Source organism: Phragmites australis, chromosome 23, assembly GCF_958298935.1.
Source record: "Phragmites australis chromosome 23, lpPhrAust1.1, whole genome shotgun sequence".
NCBI classification, from domain to species: Eukaryota; Viridiplantae; Streptophyta; class Magnoliopsida; order Poales; family Poaceae; genus Phragmites; species Phragmites australis.
This window is the reverse complement of record NC_084943.1, coordinates 21,738,101-21,759,427: the sequence shown is the minus strand read 5'-3', so window position 1 is coordinate 21,759,427 and position 21,327 is coordinate 21,738,101. Positions and strand designations below refer to the sequence as shown.

The window sequence follows — 21,327 nt, the reverse complement described above, 5'->3', positions numbered from 1 at the left end:
CTCTGTAGATCTTTCTGAAGTATTGCTAAACTTCAGAAGTAGTGGCTCTTGATCTTTTAGAGCCGGTGCTTGCTGACATGTGTGCACTTGTAGAGCCTGACGATGCATGTATGATGTAGGGTCATCATCAAGAACATCACCTACAACACTGCTACCAAAAGAGCCATAGTCCCCTTCGAGTCCTTGAAAAAAAAATCATGATCGATGGACATATCATAACCATCGGCATCCATGGTTAATGTTGAATGGCACTAAAAAAATTCAAATATTCGAAGTTAGAAATAATTAAATAACAAACAAACAATGGAAAAAACAAGAAAGAACAATGATTCAAAAAATCACCAATATTTCTTCAAGACTTCAAGATGAGGGTGCGGGAATTTTTTGGATTTTTTGGCAACAATTCAAATTTTTGTTAAATTACCGTAAATTCTCAGGAACTTTGAGACAAGAATGAGAGGAGGAAATAAGAGAGCAAATGTTGTTGCTGGTGTGGAATGGAAGGGCATGGTGATTATCTATTTATAGCTGAAAAATAATGATTTTTGTAATTTTTTTCAATTTTTTAAACCCAAACGGTCATAAAACGGCTACAAAATTCAAAATAAATGGGTTAATGGGTCAAACGGGCCGGAGGATGCCCATTCAACCTGTCAACCCGCCCATGCCTCCACTAGCCTGGCCAGGCCAACCATGCCGACCATGCCCCGCCGGGCCAGCCCCACGCGCAACGGCTTTTGCCGGGTCGTGTCGTGCCAGGCCGGTCGTGCCCGGACAGGCCCCGACGTGCCGTGTCGTGCCCGTGCCGGCCCGGGCTAAGCCGTGCCTGTGCTGGCCCACCTCAGCCTGGTCGGGGCAACCATGCCGACCATGCCCCGCCGGGCCGACCCCATACGCAATGGCTCTTGCATGCTATGCTCGTGCCTGAGTCGTACCTCGCGGGCCGGTCATGCCTAGACAAGTCTCGGCGTGCTGTGTTGTGCCCATGCCAGCCCACCTCAGCCTGGTCGGGCTGTGCTGGCACACCGTGCCGTGCCGTGCCAGTCCGGTCCGGCTCAACTTGGGTTGTGCCGTGTCTGAGTCATGCCTACAGTGCCGAGTCTCGAACCGGCTGAGTAGGCACGACTTATTTGGACAGCTTTAAGCGTGACTTTCTTTGCTCACGTGCGCGGGGGGCAGTACGCCCGTGCACAACCCACTAAGCACGTGAAAAGTGGGATCACTTATGGCACATGAGATTTTGGGTCACATGGAGGAGACAGGAGAAATATCATTTAGTATTTAGCAGTCCCTATAAGCTTGTATTGGTTAGGACCTTATCTTATTAATTTATTGACATATCAGTAAAAATCCTACATGGCAGATTATTAAAGGTACCTCATACTATTCATTGGAAGTAATCTATTACAGTGTATCATATTGTTATATTCAAGATTGTCACATCAGATGGAGAGCGCGTAGAAACAACACCTCTAATACATTGTATCATATTGTTATTTCACATGCCTCCTAAGATAATTATTTTATATGTTGTGTATACAAACCAACGCACCTCTATATATATAATTTGCATAAAACTTTAGGTGTACACCATGACCCTAAGTGTGTCCGCCCCTGCATATAGAGGTTCAATTGACTTTAAAGAAACTTCAGATGACTTGTTGATATCTCCAAGTGAGTGGTGAAGTGTACCTTCTTCACGCAAAGCTTCCTTCGGCACATGTAGAGGTTCACTTGACTTCAAAGAAGCTTCAGATGACTTGTTGATATCTCCTAGTCACCAAGTGAGTGGCGAAGTGCATCAACCTCGATATCTACAAAACACAGTGGCACATATATATCATAAAGAAGTACATTTAGTCGCAACGAACAATATAATGCAGCAGATTAAACAGTTATTTTTTTTTAGGCCATCTTCAGCGGCTCTCTTAAATTTTTATTTTCAAAAATACTATTACAACATCCCCTATCACTATTACAGCATCTCTTATTTTTTTCATCTCCAGCAGCTACCTATTTTCTACATTCTACTCCTTTTTTTCCTCTCCGAGCCGCTGTCAGCGTCTGTGAACAGTACTGCTACAGCCTGTGAACAGCGTGCTACAGTGTTACGTGCTATAGTAGCCCACAGATTTATGGGACGTTTTCTCTCTTCGCAGTATTGTAGCAACACTGTAGCACACTGTATCACCGGATATCGATTCTGCTGGAGTTGCTACAGTGCGTGAATCGTGCCCCGCAAAAACACTGTACCAGCTGGATCTTAAAAAATACTACCTATGCTGGAGATGGCCTTAAGTCTATAATTGTATAATTCATTTCAGAGGTGTGCTCCGGCTTACGTATTTTCGTCTTGTTTGGTAGGGATTCATCATAGATATGAAAAGACAGAAGGTAGTAGATTTTTGAACCACCATATCTTCTTTCTCTGAAAATGAACCTGCTGTTGCATGAAAATCATGCCAGACTTGCGTGATTTCTTCTCAGCGGAGCCAGCTCCGATCCCCATTCGAGATCATCTTCTTGAAACAGCCAATGGCGAGCATCATCAGCCTGCAAACGAAAACGAAGAATGGTTCATGATACGTAAGCCGGAAACGCGCGCACCTGACAAGCAGAACGCGCAGCGAGCGCACTGATCTAATCTTGCACGGCATGCAGTGCGCTTCCTCCGATCAGTTCTTCACGAGCGCATACGTCCGAGCAGGGAGAGGCGCGGGCGGTCGGTCCCCCGCCACGGCTCGTCGTCCGATGATAGCCACGAGCGGGGGAAGAAGTCGACGTGGTTGGGGGAGATCGCCTCCGTCCGCGGCCGCTCTACATCACCGCCGCCGGCGATCGATGGAGAGAGAGGGCTCTGTCAAGACGGAGCAAGTTCAGTCTCGTCAGTTCATGCAGTTGGAGCAGAAGTCTGAAGACGCAAGAAGGAAGCAGCGTTAGCTGGACATTCTTGTCCAATTTTTTTTGGAATCAAACACTCTGAATTCAAGTTGAATTCTGATATCTATATCAAATTCCGAGTTGTATTTAGCATTTTCAAATTTATTTTGTCGAATCAGATATCTAAATCCAAATCGGTTCCGATATAAGTATCCGTGTTTAGGTAAAACTGCTTAAATAAAGCGCTAACGATCCAGATCAAAGGATAACGCTTCGACTTCATCCAACGGCTGATATCGTTTCTCTTTTACTGATGACGGTTTGATCTGTTTCGTTTTTACTGTTACGGTTGTCTGGCCGCACTGTATCTTTCCTCCAAGCGGTTGAACTAGAGGGAAAATATCCCTAGTTGTATGGAAAAAGGCATATGCCAGTATTAAAATTACTTTCTGTTGTTCCCAGAACCTTAGCTCTATTTCTTTGCCATTTTTCTCTGAATTCTCTCTCCAATCCTTCTCTTCTTACCCTCAAATTACTGCTTGTCAGATTCAGCTTCGGCTGGATCCTGACATTGTCGTGGTTTCTGGTGGGGGTTTGTGTGAGGGAAACCCAAGTGTCGGTGTACACATGTGAGACGTGTGGACCGGTGCGCATTCATCAGGCACCATCTATAAGTACATGTACAATAGGATGATATCAGCTGTCTATAAGAGTTGTAAGAGATGTACACTTAGGTGATGTGGATGAGAGAGGAGGAGAGAGCAAATATTATCTAATAATTATCAGATGGTCTATTAAAGGTGCCAGGTGGGCCCCCTACGCAACCGCCCAAACTTCTCCAGAGCGCCACACCCCCACCCCCATCCGCGCCTCTCTGCTCTCTATCCTCACGAGCTGCCTCCGTCTCCTCCTCCTTCGTGCTTGAGCCGTGCCAGCGACACCACCCCCGCTCCACCCTTCCCTGACTCCCCCGCTCTCCTCACCTCCTCCCCGCCACCTCGCGACTCTGTTGCCTCCCCACCACCTAGCTGATTCCCCACACGATGCCTTGGCCACACCACCTCCCTGTCGCCCCCCTCCAGGCATGTCGCCTCCCTGCCAACGTCACCCGTCTCCTCCTCCTTCACCATAACCCTGATCGGCCCGCCACCGCTTCGCAGCCATCTCCCCTCAACCCCCTCCCGGGACTCCTTCCTGGGCCCCGCTGCGCCTCCCAATGGTTCTTCCATTCCCTTTTTTTTCACTATTTGCCTTTTTGATTTTGTGTGGTGGTGATGCTGAGGCTTATGCGATTTGTTTGGATGTGGCAATAAGACGAAGGCACATATAGCGGCTGCGCGGATGAAGCTATTGTGGAACCAACGGGAGGCGTAGGTGCGCCAAATGCGGCACGACATCATCGAGCTCCTTCGCGATCACCAGGAGGACACCGCTGTAGGAATCGGTGACGTCCTAAGAGGGGATGAATTAGGACACTTAAAACTATTTTGACTCCAAATAACATAAGATAAACCTATGTCAATTTCTATCTAAATATGCTCTAGAATTATCTAGTGTGTCTACTTTATCGATCAAAGTGCTTGCAACATATCTAAGAAAGTAAATTGTAAGTAAGTAATTGCGGAAATATAAATAAGGTAGAGAGAGCAAACTCGGCACAAGAATTTTTTTCTCATGGTATCGATGGTATGAATGTCACCCTTAATCCATGTTAGAGCTCCACAAAAGATATGCTCCTGATCAGCACCCGGTCACGACCTTTGAGCCACCGAGTCACAAAGACAAAGCCTCCACCCGGATGAGCCACCAAGGTAAGATCTCACCACTAGCATGTCTTCTAGTTCCTCGCCGTCGTGATCACTTCGGAGCTTGAGCCACAAAGACCTTTTCTCGATCCATCCCGAAGGTTTTTTTCCAGAGTCTCCGCGTCCCCGCACAATCGTCTTGCTGCCGTTCCACACTAAATCGGAGGGTCAACAAGCTTGCCGGTGAGTCACCAAAACTCCAAGGTACCGGCATACAAAGAGGTAAACTGTTGGATTACTCATTGATCCACTCTCTAGGCAGCAATCACCTAGCAACTCACTCTCTAGGCCTATAAATATTATTCATTCACTAATCTTGTGCTTAATCATCTTGGATGATCACTTTAAGCACTTTGATGGCTTGGATGTCTTCTTAAGTGTATATGAACTTCTCTGGACTCGAGCCCACTCAAATAACTGAGTGGAGGGGTATTTATAGCCTCAAACTCGCGCAATAGCCGTTAATCCAACGGCTCTAAATAGTTGTTAACACTGGATAATTTGATGAGAACAATAGTACTAACATCGGATCATCCGGTGAGTATACTCTCACAAACTAGTCGTTGGAACCCCACTCAAGCCTCTGTGAACACCGGATTATCCTGTGATGACTCACTAAACATCGAACAAATGCACTGGATTATCCTATGTGTATATGTTCATTTTGGTGCTCTCTGAATATAATAGTCTGATGTGTTCATTTTGTGAACACCGGATCATCCGGTGAGAATAGCAGAAGAAACTAGCCGTTGGAACTCACTCAAACTCATCTGTGAACACCGAATTATCCTGTGATAACTTACTGAACACTAGACAAATGCACCGGGTTATCCTATGTGCATATATTCATTGGAGCTCTCTGAAAATAATAGTCTGGTGTGTTCATTTTGTGAACACCGGATCATCTGGTGAGGTAAAAGACTCCGTTTCAAATTTTCTGTGAACACCGGACTGTTTTTCATTGTTCTCACCAGATTATCCTATGTAGCACCGGACTATCGGTCAGGCAAATTTTCAGCAGAACAACATTATGTATTTTGGGCATAACTTTTGGCTCCGAACTCCGATTTTCATGATCTTGACTCTATGGAAAGCGTGTGAAGAGCTATACAAGATTATATAGAAATCCATTCCATTTGATCACATCAAAATTCATGGAACAAGTCCAATTTATTCCTCTCTTTATTCCAGCTTCTTTGTGTATTGCATTCATGAGACCTACTAATATATATTCCTGACAAACATATTAGTTCTAATGACTATGTTGTCATTAATCACTAAAATGATAATTATGACCTAATAGAGCCATTTTCGCTACAATCGCGTTTCTAGGTACATATTGTTTTGCGTGCATCAATCATTTCATTGAAATGTGGTTGCGTGTTGCTGCTCCAATTAGTCATGGGCCTTCCTTGCGGTGGTATGTTTCCTCTGTTTTGGAGGAGTTGAGCCCTTGTATGGGGATGAGAGTTGAAGGGTTTCTAGGTTGAGGATTTCCGTGAGGAAGCTGCAGCATTCAGTCTATCTTCAGAAAGCTGTGATATCTTCCTCAATGCTTGTACTGATATTTCTAGTGACTCGCTAGGGAATGCGATATTGGCATATAATGATGAATTAGTCATTGATTTGGATAAAATGACGAAACAAATTAATAATTTGGTTTTCATTAAAAGAAAATCATGGTTTGATATCTTTGTTATGGAAGAGATTAACTGCCTTAAATCTGATGTTTTCTCTTTTACTTAGCATTAGTGCATTTGAGATGAGGAAACTTTTTAATACACTTTAATTCTGAAGTAATTTAAGATTTTTATTTACATCCAACTATAGTTAGCGGGTTTGCTATATAGTACAATCCTGTAGATAAAATATTTCTTTGACTTCTGAACAGTTAATTAGTGATCATATTCCATATTTAGCATTTCAAAATATATAAGATTGTTACTGTTTAAATGTTTAGTTTAACCCCGAGATCGTCAAAGTAAAATGAGCAAAACACGTGCCCATGCAAAGTTTACCCAAGTACGACGGTGATCCGATATGCTTCAGCTAAAAACCCAACACAACAGCATCTTGTTAAGATAATTGCTCAATTTTTCAGGAGTTATATATATTGCGAGCTCACATGCATGTAATAAGGTATACAATAACAAAATCATAGTGTCATCTTCAGAAGCATAGAATGAGTAACCCTCTTAGAGAAATTCTCGGCTTGGATTACCTCCTTTGTATAGCCTATCTTTCTTTTTCGTTGTTTGTGTCTAGCTTTTTTATATAGTTTGATCTTCTCTTATATTAATGTGTCTAGCTTTTTTATATAGTTTGATCTTCTCTTGTATTAATATATTTAATACAACAGTGGGGGTTTCTCCCATTGTATTCCTTAAAAAAAATCATAGTGCCACTAGGTAGGCAAATTTTGTACTGATGCAACGTGCAATCATTAGTCATTCAAATATTACGTTAATCACTAGCTAATGTGGACGTCCACCTCGATGCGATGCGTGCCAAAATGTTATTGTATAGGAAGGATATACCTACGATATACCTTTCTATATATTACTACATAAATCTCTTTGCATTTTCTTTTGAGTAAATTTTAAAAACATATAACTATTTTGACACATATTTAAAAAAACTATAAATTCAATTGCTCATTTAAAAACTTAAAACTATTTTGACACATACTGTAAAAAACTCTAACTTTCTTACATGGACCTATCTGTTATCCTTTAACAACAGGTGAGCTCACGGTTAATCCTCCTATTATATATCATAAAAGATGACATGTAAACTCACTATGAGAAAATTATAATTTTTTGCAATATATGTTAAAATAGTTTTAGATTTTTAAAATGTGCACTATAAATTATAGTTTTTTTAGCATATATTAAAATAGTTGTATGTTTTTAAAATTTACTCTTTTCTTTTAAAAATTTGATATCGACATGCAGTAAATTTAGAATTCCTTTCTCGGTTTCTCGTTTTTCTAAATCGTACCGTTTCTCCTTTGTTTTGTAAAAGTGTCGCCTTTCCTACTTAAGTTATCATACGTCTCTTTTAACCAATACGAAATACAAAATATTGTTACAAACTAGCTCACGTGAGATATATAATCAAATAATTATCAATTTTAGACATATTATCAAAATTTAATCAACTTTAAAGCATACCATCAATTTCCCCAGAATTCTTTCCGTTTCTACTAGAATTCGAGTCATCGTAAAATTCCTGTGAAATTCCTAGCTATAAGATGACATATCAGTGTCGTAAACAAGGTTTAATCTGTGTCACATTTCATTTCCCACTCCTGATAATCGATATCCCACGGGCCAACCTGCTGACCTGCTCCTGCCTCCTCCATCTCGCCGGCGTCCACCGCCTTGCCGTCGCCCCCCGCCGCTGCCACACAGGACAACCCTCTTCGCCTGGCCGTCGCCTCTAATCCCTCTATCCTCTCCTGAGCCGTCGCCTCCTCCTGCTCCCCTCTGCTGGTGCTGGAAGGGCAGATCCGCCCGGACCTGCCGACCGATTTCTCCTTTCGCTGGTAAGGACGCCCTCGCTTCGCTCGGACGGACGGCGGGGTTCCGCTTGCTCTCGTTAAAGCTAGTCTTGTGCTACTAGTCTTGCCTGTCTTTGCGGCGAGGCCAGCAACCAAATCCGAATCTTTCTTTCGCTCCGGTCCTTCCATTTCCTTGCGATTTGCTTGCTGCGTGGCGGATTACTAATCACTGATTTATTTCCACGATTTTTCGGGTTCAGTTTCTTCGATTCCGCGGAATTTAAACCTATGGATTCCTGTTTGTGTAGAAAGAATTGGCGATCTCGGCCTCAATTGCCCTCCGCCCCCGGCGGCGTGGAGGTCCGGAGGGAGGAGTCCACCGCTCTATCGAACACAGCAGATTCTGCAAGTCCCGATAAGCGAGGAAAGTTGAGTTCTTGGAAGTCGGGAGCCGGTTCCGGGCGATGGCATCGAGCACCGGTGGCGCGTCGGCGGCGGCGAAGAACGAGGCGTACGTGCGGGCCGACAAGATCGACCTCGAGAGCCTGGACATCCAGCTGGAGAAGCAGCTGGCCAAGACCTGGGAGAAGCACAAGGGCAAGTACCAGGGGCCCAGGGAGGACTGGGAGATCGACCTCGCCAAGCTCGAGATTCGGTACGTCATCGCGCAGGGCACGTATGGCACCGTGTATCGCGGCACGTATGATGGACAGGAAGTCGCAGGTATCCAGTTTGCCCATCCTTCTTCCGTTCTTCATTTCTGGTGTGTGCATGAGCTTATGCTGGTTTAGGATGTCTTGGTTTCCAGTAGATAGTCCAATGGTTTTCTTATCCGGGTAGGCTAGCATGATAATTGATATCACATGTATTATCAGCTGGTTAAATGAGGCATACATGCGTAATCAGGTCACATGATGCAATTCTAGATTCAGTAGCAGATGCATATAAATGCATTAGCTAGCTGTTATATGATCTGAATATTCTTTGTTCCTGTCCCTCTTCTATCACTGGATATATGGATATCCTTTCAAGCAAATAGTTGGCTCTGCCGTGTGTCATTCTCCACGTGATTAAGAAAAAATGCTTGTTCATGGAAAACAGAGCTCTCATGTCTACACATGGGCACATGGCATATATGGATTGTAGCACAAGTGATATCCAATGCATTATGTGGTGCAGAGTTTTTCCTTTGCACTAGTTTATGTGATTCAGGTTTTTCTTTTAGTTTGAGGTTCTGTTTGTGCAATCCTAATACCTAAATTTACAAGTGGGAGAATGGTAATAGCTATTATAGCTTCATTTTGTAGGTATCTGTTTTGGGTGCATATGTGGTGTCTTGAGCTTATTCAGGTGTCCTGTTCCTATATTCACCTGTTACACAGGATTGAGATGTTTAATTCCTGTAGATCTTTTAAGCCTTGTTGATAAATAGATAGCTGCCTGAATAGCATGTTATTGAATGGATGAAGTTCTCTGGAGTCTGGACAGTGGACATCATGAAATTCAACTGTTTACTTCCTAGTATTGTTGCGATACTTTACTAAATTACCAACAGCACATGCATTACACTGTCTTGATCTTCTCATGTGTTTTAGCTAATTATGTTTTCTCATGATATGCATAGTAAAACTGTTGGATTGGGGAGAAGATGGCTTAGCAACGGAAAGTGAAACTGCTAATGTGCGAGCATCATTTAAGCAGGAGGTAGCTGTTTGGCATGAACTGAGCCATCCAAATGTTACCAAGGTGAACGCTACTCTTAATCTGCATTATATCAGTATGCTAAACATTCATGTACCTTCTTTAGCGTGATTATTCAGGACTGACATGGTCTGGTGCTGTCTTTTGTGGCCCATCTACATAGATTATTTACTGTTTTATTTTCTTTCTTGCAGTTTGTTGGTGCATCAATGGGTACCACGGACCTTAAGATTCCAGCCGATAGTTCCAACAGTGGTGCGCGGGCTGAGCTGCCGCCAAGAGCATGCTGTGTTGTGGTAGAATATCTTGCTGGAGGAACGCTAAAACAATATCTAATAAAGAACAGGCGAAGGAAGCTTGCATACAAAGTTGTGGTTCAGATAGCATTGGATCTGGCCAGAGGGTAAGCAATTATTTTAAATCCTTTTTTTTCAGGGAAAAAGTTGGGTAAAGTCGCTATCATGCATTTTCTATATTAAATCCTATAGTAACCATATATATATATATATACATGTATTTTTTGTTTCACTTTGCAGACTGAGCTATCTACACTCGAGAAAGATAGTGCATCGGGATGTCAAAACTGAAAATATGCTACTTGATACACAACGGAACCTTAAGATTGCTGATTTTGGTGTTGCTCGTGTTGAGGCTCAGAATCCAAAGGATATGACAGGTGCGACAGGCACACTCGGTTACATGGCCCCAGAGGTATACTACCCCTACTGTTGAAGATTTACCTTTTCTATCAGGATAAGTGCTTTTCTCCATTAAAGTTTTAGCTGATGATTTCCATATTAAGTAATTCTTTGTTCGTTTTTTCTTTTGGTGTTCGTAGGTCCTTGAAGGCAAGCCATACAATAGGAAGTGTGATGTCTACAGTTTTGGCATATGCTTATGGGAAATATACTGTTGTGACATGCCATATCCAGACCTTAGTTTTGCAGATGTCTCATCTGCTGTCGTTCATCAGGTTTGTTTTTCAGCTGCTGGGTCCACTACTGATAACTCTTATTCTCATGCACATATCAAATACATCCCACAGAATAGTGATTTTGTGTGGGCACACAAATATGTTCAACAAAGTAACGATTTCCTATATTTGTGTGCCTAGAATCTGCGACCGGACATCCCGCGCTGCTGCCCAAGCGCGATGGCGAACATCATGCGGAAATGCTGGGACGCGAACCCGGATAAGCGGCCCGACATGGATGAGGTGGTGCGGCTCTTGGAGGCTCTGGACACTAGCAAGGGTGGCGGCATGATACCGGAAGGCCAGGCAGGCGGGTGCTTGTGCTTCTTCAGAGCCCGTGGCCCCTAGATTCTTTCCACCCTTTGATCTCCTTCTTGCCTGTATACTATAATTGGGAGTCTGCAGTTCATACCTGTCTGCCATATAAGGTCTTTCCTTCTCTGGACTCCGAGTGCCTCTTGTACTGTGCTTCTGCAGCTGTTGAGCTTGTTATGGTTAAGGTTGGCACTGATTTTACAGCGATGTGATGGTGTAAGTATAACAGTGAGAAATCTATACGATACAGAGAGTTTCAGCTAGATTTCATTCGTTTTGTCTTGTTGCTTGCCCTACCGTTGTGCAGATGAAGAACCTGTGTTCATGTCACCGAGGGCAGCATCTTGGCCTGTTGCCCTTTTGCCATACTTGTTGGTTTGTGTGTTGCATGTCATCGGCACTGCAAATAGCAAAAAAGCTCCTTCTGGGCTTGTTTTCTGCAGATTGTGTTGCACCTGCATTACTTGATCTGAATAATTAAGCAAAGCCCGTGTCATTTTTATCATGGATTAGTTAGTATCCGTGTGTTGTATCGGAAACAAAAATTGCATAAGATATCAAATATATGCAAAAGCTATTACTTGCATTAATATATCTTTATAGTAACGATCTCACGGCTCAATAATTGATAATTCAGCATGAAATGAAACGAGAAACCCTAATGTTACTCGGTATTCATGTAATGTTAAACAAATGAATGATGAAATGTGACATTTGAGCGATCCAGATACAGAAATAGAGCGAGAATGAGGTAATTACTGCATGTTTGGCCTTCTGCATTCGTGTCTTGCTTTTTGGCTTTTGTTTTTTTACTGAAGATCGCGTGACAAGCTGAGGCATGAAGAGGAAGCGCCACTGCACCTGCGCCGGCTGCCGATCTCCCAAGCCGACGAGGGCTGTGCCGGCGCCATCGTCGATCTCCCACGCCGAAGAGGGCATCCGCCTGCGCCGCCATCAGATTCGCGGGCTGACGAGGACTTCCCACACCTATGATTCATTTGCATAAGAGCATGAGAATTCGAAATTTTCTTTTTGAATAGACAAGTAGATTCATTTGCATAGTAGGGTACCTATTATCTGAAATAGAGTCAAGAAATTTGAAAAGAGCATAGCAGTGATATTTTGACAGAAAAAGAAATTCCTGTTAAGAATTCCACCTATTGCTTTCTTTGTTGTATTCATTTTTGAAGTACCAAAAAGCATCTAAATATGCATTTAAGAAATTAGCATAGAAGCCGAAATACGGTCTGCTATAAAATGTTTTCTTTTGTCCATAATATTCCTTCTCAGAAAAAAAAAACTGTCAACTCAAGGAGCTATGCCTTAAAGCAAAAGTGGTAGTTGGTATATGCTGAAAAATAAACGGCAAAATGACCTTATAGAGAAGGAAAATAACGAAATACATTTTGAAATTTGAAAAATAGGGATAACTCTGCAATTTTATAGAAATATGAACAAAAGAGTTTTAGCAACATATACGGTCAGCTCTTCAGGAAGTTTGAGAAGTTCATGCTCAGTCTCAGTCTCAGTCATAATTGAATAATTTTGAACAAAACAAATATTGAAACTTACAATGTCATTACACAAGCATTTGGCCGTAGGTGGTCAAATGCAGCACAAACAAAATCTTTGTCATACTTCTTTTCAAAAAGGTGATTGTCGGAGGGTTAACTCCTGTCGCAGGAATCATGAGGGACCTCTTTTTAGAGATTCGGCCGGGGGATGATTCTGAATAAGTTTGCCGGAGAAATAAATGTATATGAATGCGATGGTTGGCGGGGTGGAATGATCTAGTGCGGAATGAAGTAAATGCACTGGGGTTTTAGACAGGTTCGGGCTGCACAGAGGCGTAACACCCTACTCCTGTATGGATACTATAAATGCCCTGAGATTGCCCCTTAAGGATGTTGCTGGTTACAAGAATGTTTATCTATCCTATAGCCTGGGGCTCCTTGTTCTTCGGTCTGTATGTATCTGTTAGCTTTGGGGGCTCTTGGACTTCTCGATCTTCTCTACTTCCTTAACTTTTTCAACCGTGCAGAGCCTGCCGGGCTTTTTCAGCTTGTGCGCTTGTAAGAGAGATTCAATCTTTCAGACTTCTTCAACTTTCCAACTTTTTTCTCGCTTCGCTTCAACTTGTCTTTGTCCGTGCTGTCGGTTGCTTTAAATACCCGTCGGCAGTAGCGTGCCCCGAATGGGAGGGCACGAGTTCCAAGACACCATAAATGGAAAGGGCGTCATCATAGCCTCTATGCGAAGTGACCGGGGGTTGAAAACGCGCCCCGCGCCCGGTCATCAGTCGCCATAATGGCACTGGCAACGGGCGCCGTAGAGAGGGTCCACCGGGCAGCCCCAGAGTGGCTCGGCGTGCCCGCCCTGTCTTGTTCTCCTGCCACAGCAGCGCAGCAAACGGAACGGCTCGGCCCTTGCGACGTTATCCTGAGGCGCACCGGATGGCGCGGGATGGAACCCGTGCATTTAATGTCCCCACGCCCTTCTGCCAGAATATGGCAGGAACTGACACCGAGCGTGACGGGAGCAGTTAGAGGTGACAGGCCACGCGCGCTCTTAAATGCGGCCTCGGGCCTTTCACCTGCTGACAGCTCATCACTGGACCCCTGTGGGGGCCACTGACGAAGGGGCTTCCTGGGTCGTCGGGGAACCGAGTGCTCGGGGGTCACTGTTCACCTTCCGAGCACTCTCTCCCGAGAACTCCCTTCCTTGGTCCTCGGGGAACCGAGTGCTCGGGGGCTATTGTTCACCTCCCCGAGCACTCTCTCCCGGGTATGTTTGTACGGATCCTCGGGGAACCGAGTGCTCGGGGCCGCGGCTTGCAGCCCCGAGCACTCTCTCCCGGAACTTCCTTCAGTGGGCCCTCGGGGTACTTGGGTGCCCGGGGGGCTACTGCTCGCAGCCCCGGGCACACCCCTCCCGGTACTTGGTTCTCCTGGTCGTCGGGGGACTTGGGTGCTCGGGGGTCACCGTTTACCTCCCCGAGCACTTTCTTCCCGTTACTTAGTCTTCACAGATCATCGAGGAACCTGGGTACTCGGGAACCACTGACTGTGGCCCCGAGCGCCCTCTCCCGGGACTTAGTCTTTTTTACCTCGCGAAAGTGACCCCGCGGGATAGCGCCACGTGACGGATTGCTGGCCTGACCTCGGGATTTGAGGACCCCTGGTTCCTAATTCACCGACAGTGATGCATCTTACCGAGTTCAAGGAGTTCTGAGCATCTTGGAGCAGCAAAAAATAAATTGCAAATACCTTCTTTCAAGTCTGCTAGGTATTTAAAAAATGGTTTGACAGCACAAGATTAGAACCTAGTTTTCAGAATAGACAAAATTAAAAGTATGAACAGGTTGCAAAGTACAAACTTCTGCTTTGCAATTATGGGAAGACGTGTAACAATTAGTTCACAGAAAAATGAATGATCTCATTTGCCTTCGTAATGTTTTGTTCTCTAATGACATGCTCAACTTGCAAAAAGAAACCAGATAGCTTCATGAGAAATATGGTCTGCACTATGTGAATGTATTTTTTTTCAAGAAATACCATGCACATTTATAATGTGTAAAGGCAATTGCCAAGAGAAATAAATGCAGTGTTTGATGGGGGGGGGGGGGTTCATCAATTGCTAAAAAAATGAACTTTTCAAAGTATTGCATTACTGATGCACTAGCAATAACAGGTAGCGAGAGATCAAGATGTTGACCTCTTAAGGGGAAATGCAACTAGTTTAGTTGTAGGAGGTTATATGCAATTTCAGCCGACTTGTAGGGGGTAATTGTGATTTTTTCATTTTTTTTATAATGTGAAAAACCGTGCATCACTTTTGTAACACATGCACATTTCCTCTCCTTTACTTGAAAAGGGCGCTGGCGACAGTTCTAAGCTTGGACTCCCATTGGCTAGCCGTGTGGGGGTCTCGTTTGGTTTGGCAGGGGGCATCACCTGGACGCATCCCGGCAGTGCTGCGCCCGGTCGTCCCGTCGTTGTCCAACTCTCCCGGATGAACTTGAACTCTGACGCCGGCCAGGAAGACGACGCATGTGCAGCACCAAAAGGAAAAAAAGGAGACCCTGATGCCGTCCTAGGAGAAGCAAGCATACGGTGACCAAATCTGACACGGGCAGCCTCGAATATCCTCTTGGCACGGGTTTCATCTCCCTGGCAGTCTCACGCTGCCACGGTTGTTGGCTACCCGGCCGGCCCTCAGCAAGATGCACAGAATTGAATTGAAGGTGTGTGCTGGTTCCTCCCACAAGAGCTAAGGGTGTGATTGATTATATGCATATCATGTTGTTCATATGATTGTATACGTAGACTGAGTGGAAGTAAGCTGAGCGGATGCAAGAGTGTTTAAGAGAAGAGTGGTTGGTTATATCTGTCTAGATAGGCTGAGCTAAGTTTCTGTTTGGTTGATTGAATCCGAGGTCGCACGAGTGGATATAAGAATTGAGATTCTGATTAGTTGCTCGTATAAAGGTGATTTTGTGATACTAACAAGTGGATACTCTTGTATGAGTGGATGCAACAGCCTGCATCCATCTAACTAGGTTGCGGAGGGAAGCTCGAATCCTCTAAAGTCAGGCTACGAGCATACATTTGCGTCCGCCAGACTAAACCGGAACAGTACATACGGACAACCAAACACGTTTCTCACTGAAATTATAAACATCCGCGGAGCCGAGATCTCTAGATGCGGACAACCAATCACTCTCTAAGGGACTCTACGAAGGCGGTACGCTTGGTGAGTGCGCGTTTGCGGGTCGGGTGTTCGAGCCACGGCTCTCGTGGCCGAGTAAGGTACTCGATTTTTGTAGTTTGTGTTCTAAGGTAGAGTTTATCAAATTATGGTCTCCAATAAAAATAAGAGCAGTGATAAATAATTAAGTCTTTTTTTTATAAAAAAGAGCCGAGAGACTTTCCACGATATGCGTGTTTCTTTCTTATTATAACAGGCAGCTGCTATCGGTTCGGTTTTAAAAAAAGGTGGGGGCATTTCCAGAGGACGCTAGATTACACCGAGCTCAAGAAGGATCTCTGAGAAGGCTCTCTTGGGTTGACGTCGCTGGAGAGAACAATTGCCCTCTCGCATCGGCTGGCTCAAGGAATCCCAAATGCTTTTCGCTGTAGAACCACCCCTCGATTCATCACTTTCCCACATGTTAGAATTTCACTTTCATCTAACAAGTCCAAATAAGCATGCTAGTTCGCAGAAACTGGATCAAGCGCGAACTCACCATAAAATAACAGAGCACAGCCAAACTCTCACCCGTGCGATTCCAGCCTTAAACCAACTTTTTCGTTGCCTGATCCTGTCACTGGCATCTCATGCTTCTTAGCTGCCTTATTGGGAAACGGCAGGCTAGTTGGATTTCATTTGTTCATTTCATCGTACAATGCGATACAATAATATACACCATAGTGCAAATGGGCAATAGGGAACCAGGCACGGTTACGAGTATCGTCGGTAACCGTTTGTTTATCGTGGTTATCGGACGATTTAATCCACACCGTTTTTATAAACCGAGCGGTTACTGATCAAACTTAAATTTAAAATTTAAAATTTAATAAAATTCGACCAATTTTTACCAAATTTCACCGAATTACTGTAAGGTTACCGTGGTAACCGTGGTTACCGCAGGGACCAGTAACCGTTTGCAAAATGGTAACTAAAACTCTAGAACCGGGACGACAAATGATGGGGTTGAAGCTGCGAGCTCGTGAGCTGTTTACCCAACAGATGAACTCCTTTTATTTGTTCGTTTGCGTTTCCTTCTGGAGGGCGGCCGCTGTGCAAGTCAACTCCTGGAGTATGTATGAACTGATAGATACATGTTATGCTCCCCTTTCCGGGTGTGTCTCGGCCTCAATTTGCACTGACATCCTGCAAAAGGGAAGCTTCACATTCAGATGAGTGCTAAATCGTAGAAGCAACAATATTTGTAGTAATCGTATCATATGGAATTACATCTTTGGGAAGCTGACAAAAAGAAAGTATGAAACATTATTTAGTCTTACAAAGTTTGTATCTTGTAGTAAAGGGGGGCACCTGGTTTCTACATAAAACATTGTAACCTTTCTGTGGAGTTTGATCCCACAACTCCACTATAAACAAGGTTTCACAGCTACTATTATTGCTGCTGCTTTCTTTTACCATAGAGTAGTACTGTACATAATTAAGCACTGTGGTTGCTTAAAATCATTATGGTTGGCTAAAATAAAAAGGTCAAGAATTGATGCAACAGGTGCTTGCTGCTGCTAATGCTTGCCACAAATTGAGGGGGGCGCACTTGGTTGCTTATACTGCACAGCCATAATTATAAATTTGATTGCCTATTGACTTTTGCATTTTCACCCTTTATTTTGGATTATCTTCTAGTATGAATGCCTTTTGAGAAGCTCAATGCTATTTGTCTAAATCTGACGATGGTGGAGCTTAGCACTAACTTCGTAGTCACAAAAAGGAAAGCAAACTGCAAACTTTCATGGATATTATAAAGAACTACCACGTACCCTGATGGTGACAAGGACACTAGAGTCAAAAACTTGTTGCCCGGTAGTAACCTTCAGACCCTCTACATATCCGGCACGAGGGGCCTTCACAACATGCTGAAAAGAGTAAGATAATGTTTTTAGTGCTCATTCAGTTGGCCAAAACGTGAAAAAGTAACCAGGAAAAAAGATTATCCAGACCTCCATCTTCATTGTTTCCATAACCAGGACAGGTTGGCCTGCCTCCACCTGCGCCCCATCTTCGAGCAAAACCTTCACGACCAAACCAACTATCGGTGCCAAAACATTCCCTTTCGGATGCGACTTTCCCTCGGAAGAATGGCTAGGTTGAGAACCATCCGCAACTAGAGTTATTCGCTTTTTTGCACCGGAGATCTCCGAGTGACATCTCATTTACCATCCTGCGCCACGTGTATAGACTCAGAACGACTCATATGTCATCCTCGATAACAATTGTCACTTCTTGAGAATGGCAACTAAGCAATTATCCCTCCGCAACTACATGCTCAGCTCTCACAGTCTGTCTGTAGTGATGATGATGCTTTTCCAGATGTGTATATGTTTGCTGTTATCTTGCAATAAGCAGAGGAGAGAAGTTTAGGGATTTACAGTCAGAACAACTATCTACACATCAGTTCACTGCAACCAAAGTATCAGGTTGACCTTCGAATAAAATGCTAGTCACGTCAATTTGCAGACCACCAACATCCACATGAAAGTCATGGTCACCCTTGTGATCGACTTTGACATCCAAACCAGAAGTGCCGTCTGCAGTCTGATCACGATGAAATATAATTAGTGAAAATATCAATCGGCAGATAAATCATATTGCTAAATGTCAAAACTGCTTAGCACCCGCCTGTCTGCTGTGAATGCAGTGTGAATGAAATTCACCACTCTGGCCAGCTACAACTAACTGCACTTATAGAACCCATTTGCTTAATCTTTTCAGTTGAAGTTAATGGTAGAATGCCATGTATGGAACAACCATAGTCGTCAGAAATTCGGGTGGATCAGGTCGAGGAACGGGGTCACAGGTCGACATCTAACAAAATTATGGTACAAAAGAGGTATACCTCTTCGGGACAACAAACTAACAACGATGAACGCAACACCGATTCATCCAGGTCGATGCCTCATTGTAAAGACTAATGACATATGCTATAAATATAGATGCTAACCAATACATGTATATATCAGAAAAAAATATACATACTTTCCACATCCCACTCGGTGGCCTAGATGTATATATTTTTTGTGGGCCATGCTATAGAGAGATGATAATGAACCGATGATAAAGTACATTGAGTGACCCATTATCATCTCCATAAGCCCACTCAGAATCTTATCTACTCCTCTCCAGTTTCCACCACACATAGCAGCCCTCTCTCACTGTCTCTCCCATGCAAGTCCTCTCTCTCTCTCTCTCTCTCTCTCTCTCTCTCTCTCTCTCTCTCTCTCTCTCTCTCTACAGTAGTGGAGCATCCCATGGCCACTGCTCCATTCTCCTCTCCCGGCGGGCGATGGCAAGAGGTAACGACGCCTTCGTCCCAGCAGCTTCGTCTCGGTGGCGTCTCGATGATGAACTGGTCCCGTGATCCGGATTGATCAATCGGGGTCGTGGACCGTGGCATCGACCCTATTCCCGGTGACTATGGAAACATCACAGAGCATACATAATGGGAGTTTCTAACGTAAAAACCAATTACTAGTGAGTTTTGCTTGAAATTATTGAAATATTCCCTGTCACTAAATGTAGGCCTATGAATGTGTGCCGCCAGAGGTTCTCAGTTTTGTTCATCAAATATGTAAAAGCATGTCAAATTGGCCACGTGATTTTTTTTTATTATACTATTACTAGATTCACTATGATATATATGATGCGAAAGTATGGTAATTTTTTGTGATTCATAACAATGTATTGCAAAAGAACTAGCAGTCAAACTAGTACTTATGGAGACCATGTCAATAACCAAAACAACCTATATTTAGTGACAGAGGGAGTATTGCATTGTTATGGAGGAAGTTTCTATCAAATGTTGCTTGTATTTTGAATACGTGCGATTTTTTTCTGTGCCTATTAGAATAGTACTAAACACCATTCTGACTTACACTCCATCAGCTCATGTTCAAATATGCAAATGGTATTTGAAAAGTATTATGTGCCTATGTGTAGTAATCACCTCGATGAAGTAGCTTCCATCAGATCTATATGTAATGAACAGTTTAAGAAGTTCCTCATCGAATCCATCATGTTCTTTATCCAACTCCAATTCCAGTGGACGCCTAGCAAAGTGATGCATCTTGAAAGGCGGATTATTGTACCATACAGACAGTGTCTCCCCATCCCTTGAAAAGTATGAAGTATATCTCATTACCGGGCCATATTGGCAATGCCGTTGTTGAACAAAAAACAAAAGGTGGGGCCTATAACATACGTAGTGATTCTTCAGATGCAATGTGATCCTTCTTGCAAATGCAAGTAGCAGCTAAAATTGCACCAAGCTCAGCTACATCATGTGATTCATCTGAGGACTTAGCAAAAATACTCACAAGATCATCTTTATAACGCTCAATGAAGTGTGTGTTGACTAGGCCTTTTTCAAAGGCACTATGGCTTGCGAGTTCATGGAAGAAACCAACATTGGTTGGCAGACCTGCAATCTGTTCATTCATTCACCAAGGTATGACAAGGAGATTATTATCAAAATGACGGCATCAGGATTCAACAAATCTACAGTTCTGAAGTTCAACGAACTATTTATTCATAAAATTATAGTAGTTTATTCCATGGAAGGACACCCTTTAAGGACTCATGGCCAAGTATAGTAGGAAATCACCATAAAAAAATGGTATGTCAGTTTAACATATGCTGCTGGCTTTTGTATGGTATAAGCAAAACAATGACAGCAACCAAACTTCTTGAAATAAACTATAATAGACAAATTCTACAAAATTACACCTAAACATGGAATATCTCCATCATGAGATGCATAAATTTGTAGAAGTCTTTTATGACAACTGAAATTACATCAATATGCATGAGGGTAGTTGGAGACAGGCAACATTAAGAAATAAAAAGGATCCTATAATAATAAGACATAAAAAAATGCGTCGATTGAGGTGAAGGGTACAAAGTTCGACAAGCAGTTCTTTAGTTTGACTAGTGCAGCACTGCGACTTTCACCCCACACCACAAGTTTGGCTATCATAGGATCATAATGCATACTGACAGTATCTCCTTCTTCAACTCCAGTGTCAACTCTTACTAATCAAGAATATGTTACTTATGCTATACAAATATAATTGGTAACTGAATCATTCATAGGGTATCTACAAAAATAACCAGTTGGGGCAGAAGGGATTGGTCGGTAGTGATGTAAGGTTCCTCTAGAATACGTATGAGAGCTGTGAATCATTGTATTAAGTAGAAAAAGCTTGATGGATATACAAGGACTGAGGATCAGTCAAAGTTCAGAAGCAAACGAAAAGGAGATTACAAAACTTAAGAACTATCAAACTGGAAAGCGCAGAATTAGCTAATGGAACCGTTGGCTAGCAGCCGATCCTTCAAGGTGCTAAGGCCTTTGGCACCGTCCTCACACCATCAATTGATGTCCTCCCAAATTG

At 43.4% G+C, this 21,327-nt stretch overlaps 1 protein-coding gene and 1 pseudogene across 1 annotated transcript; one reads left to right on the top strand and one right to left on the bottom strand.

The window, feature by feature from the left end:
* The first annotated feature begins 7,968 nt into the window (after positions 1-7,968).
* On the top strand, positions 7,969-11,439 carry LOC133906286 (serine/threonine-protein kinase STY13-like). Its single transcript, XM_062348149.1, has 7 exons — positions 7,969-8,232; positions 8,496-8,910; positions 9,812-9,933; positions 10,083-10,291; positions 10,425-10,599; positions 10,727-10,861; positions 11,003-11,439. Exons 2-7 carry the CDS (start codon positions 8,652-8,654, stop codon positions 11,207-11,209), a joined length of 1,107 nt encoding a protein of 368 aa, XP_062204133.1. The 5' UTR covers positions 7,969-8,232; positions 8,496-8,651; the 3' UTR covers positions 11,210-11,439.
* Positions 11,440-17,050: 5,611 nt separating this feature from the next.
* On the bottom strand, positions 17,051-21,116 carry LOC133906070 (methylcrotonoyl-CoA carboxylase subunit alpha, mitochondrial-like; annotated as a pseudogene).
* Between the last annotated feature and the right edge of the window lie 211 nt (positions 21,117-21,327).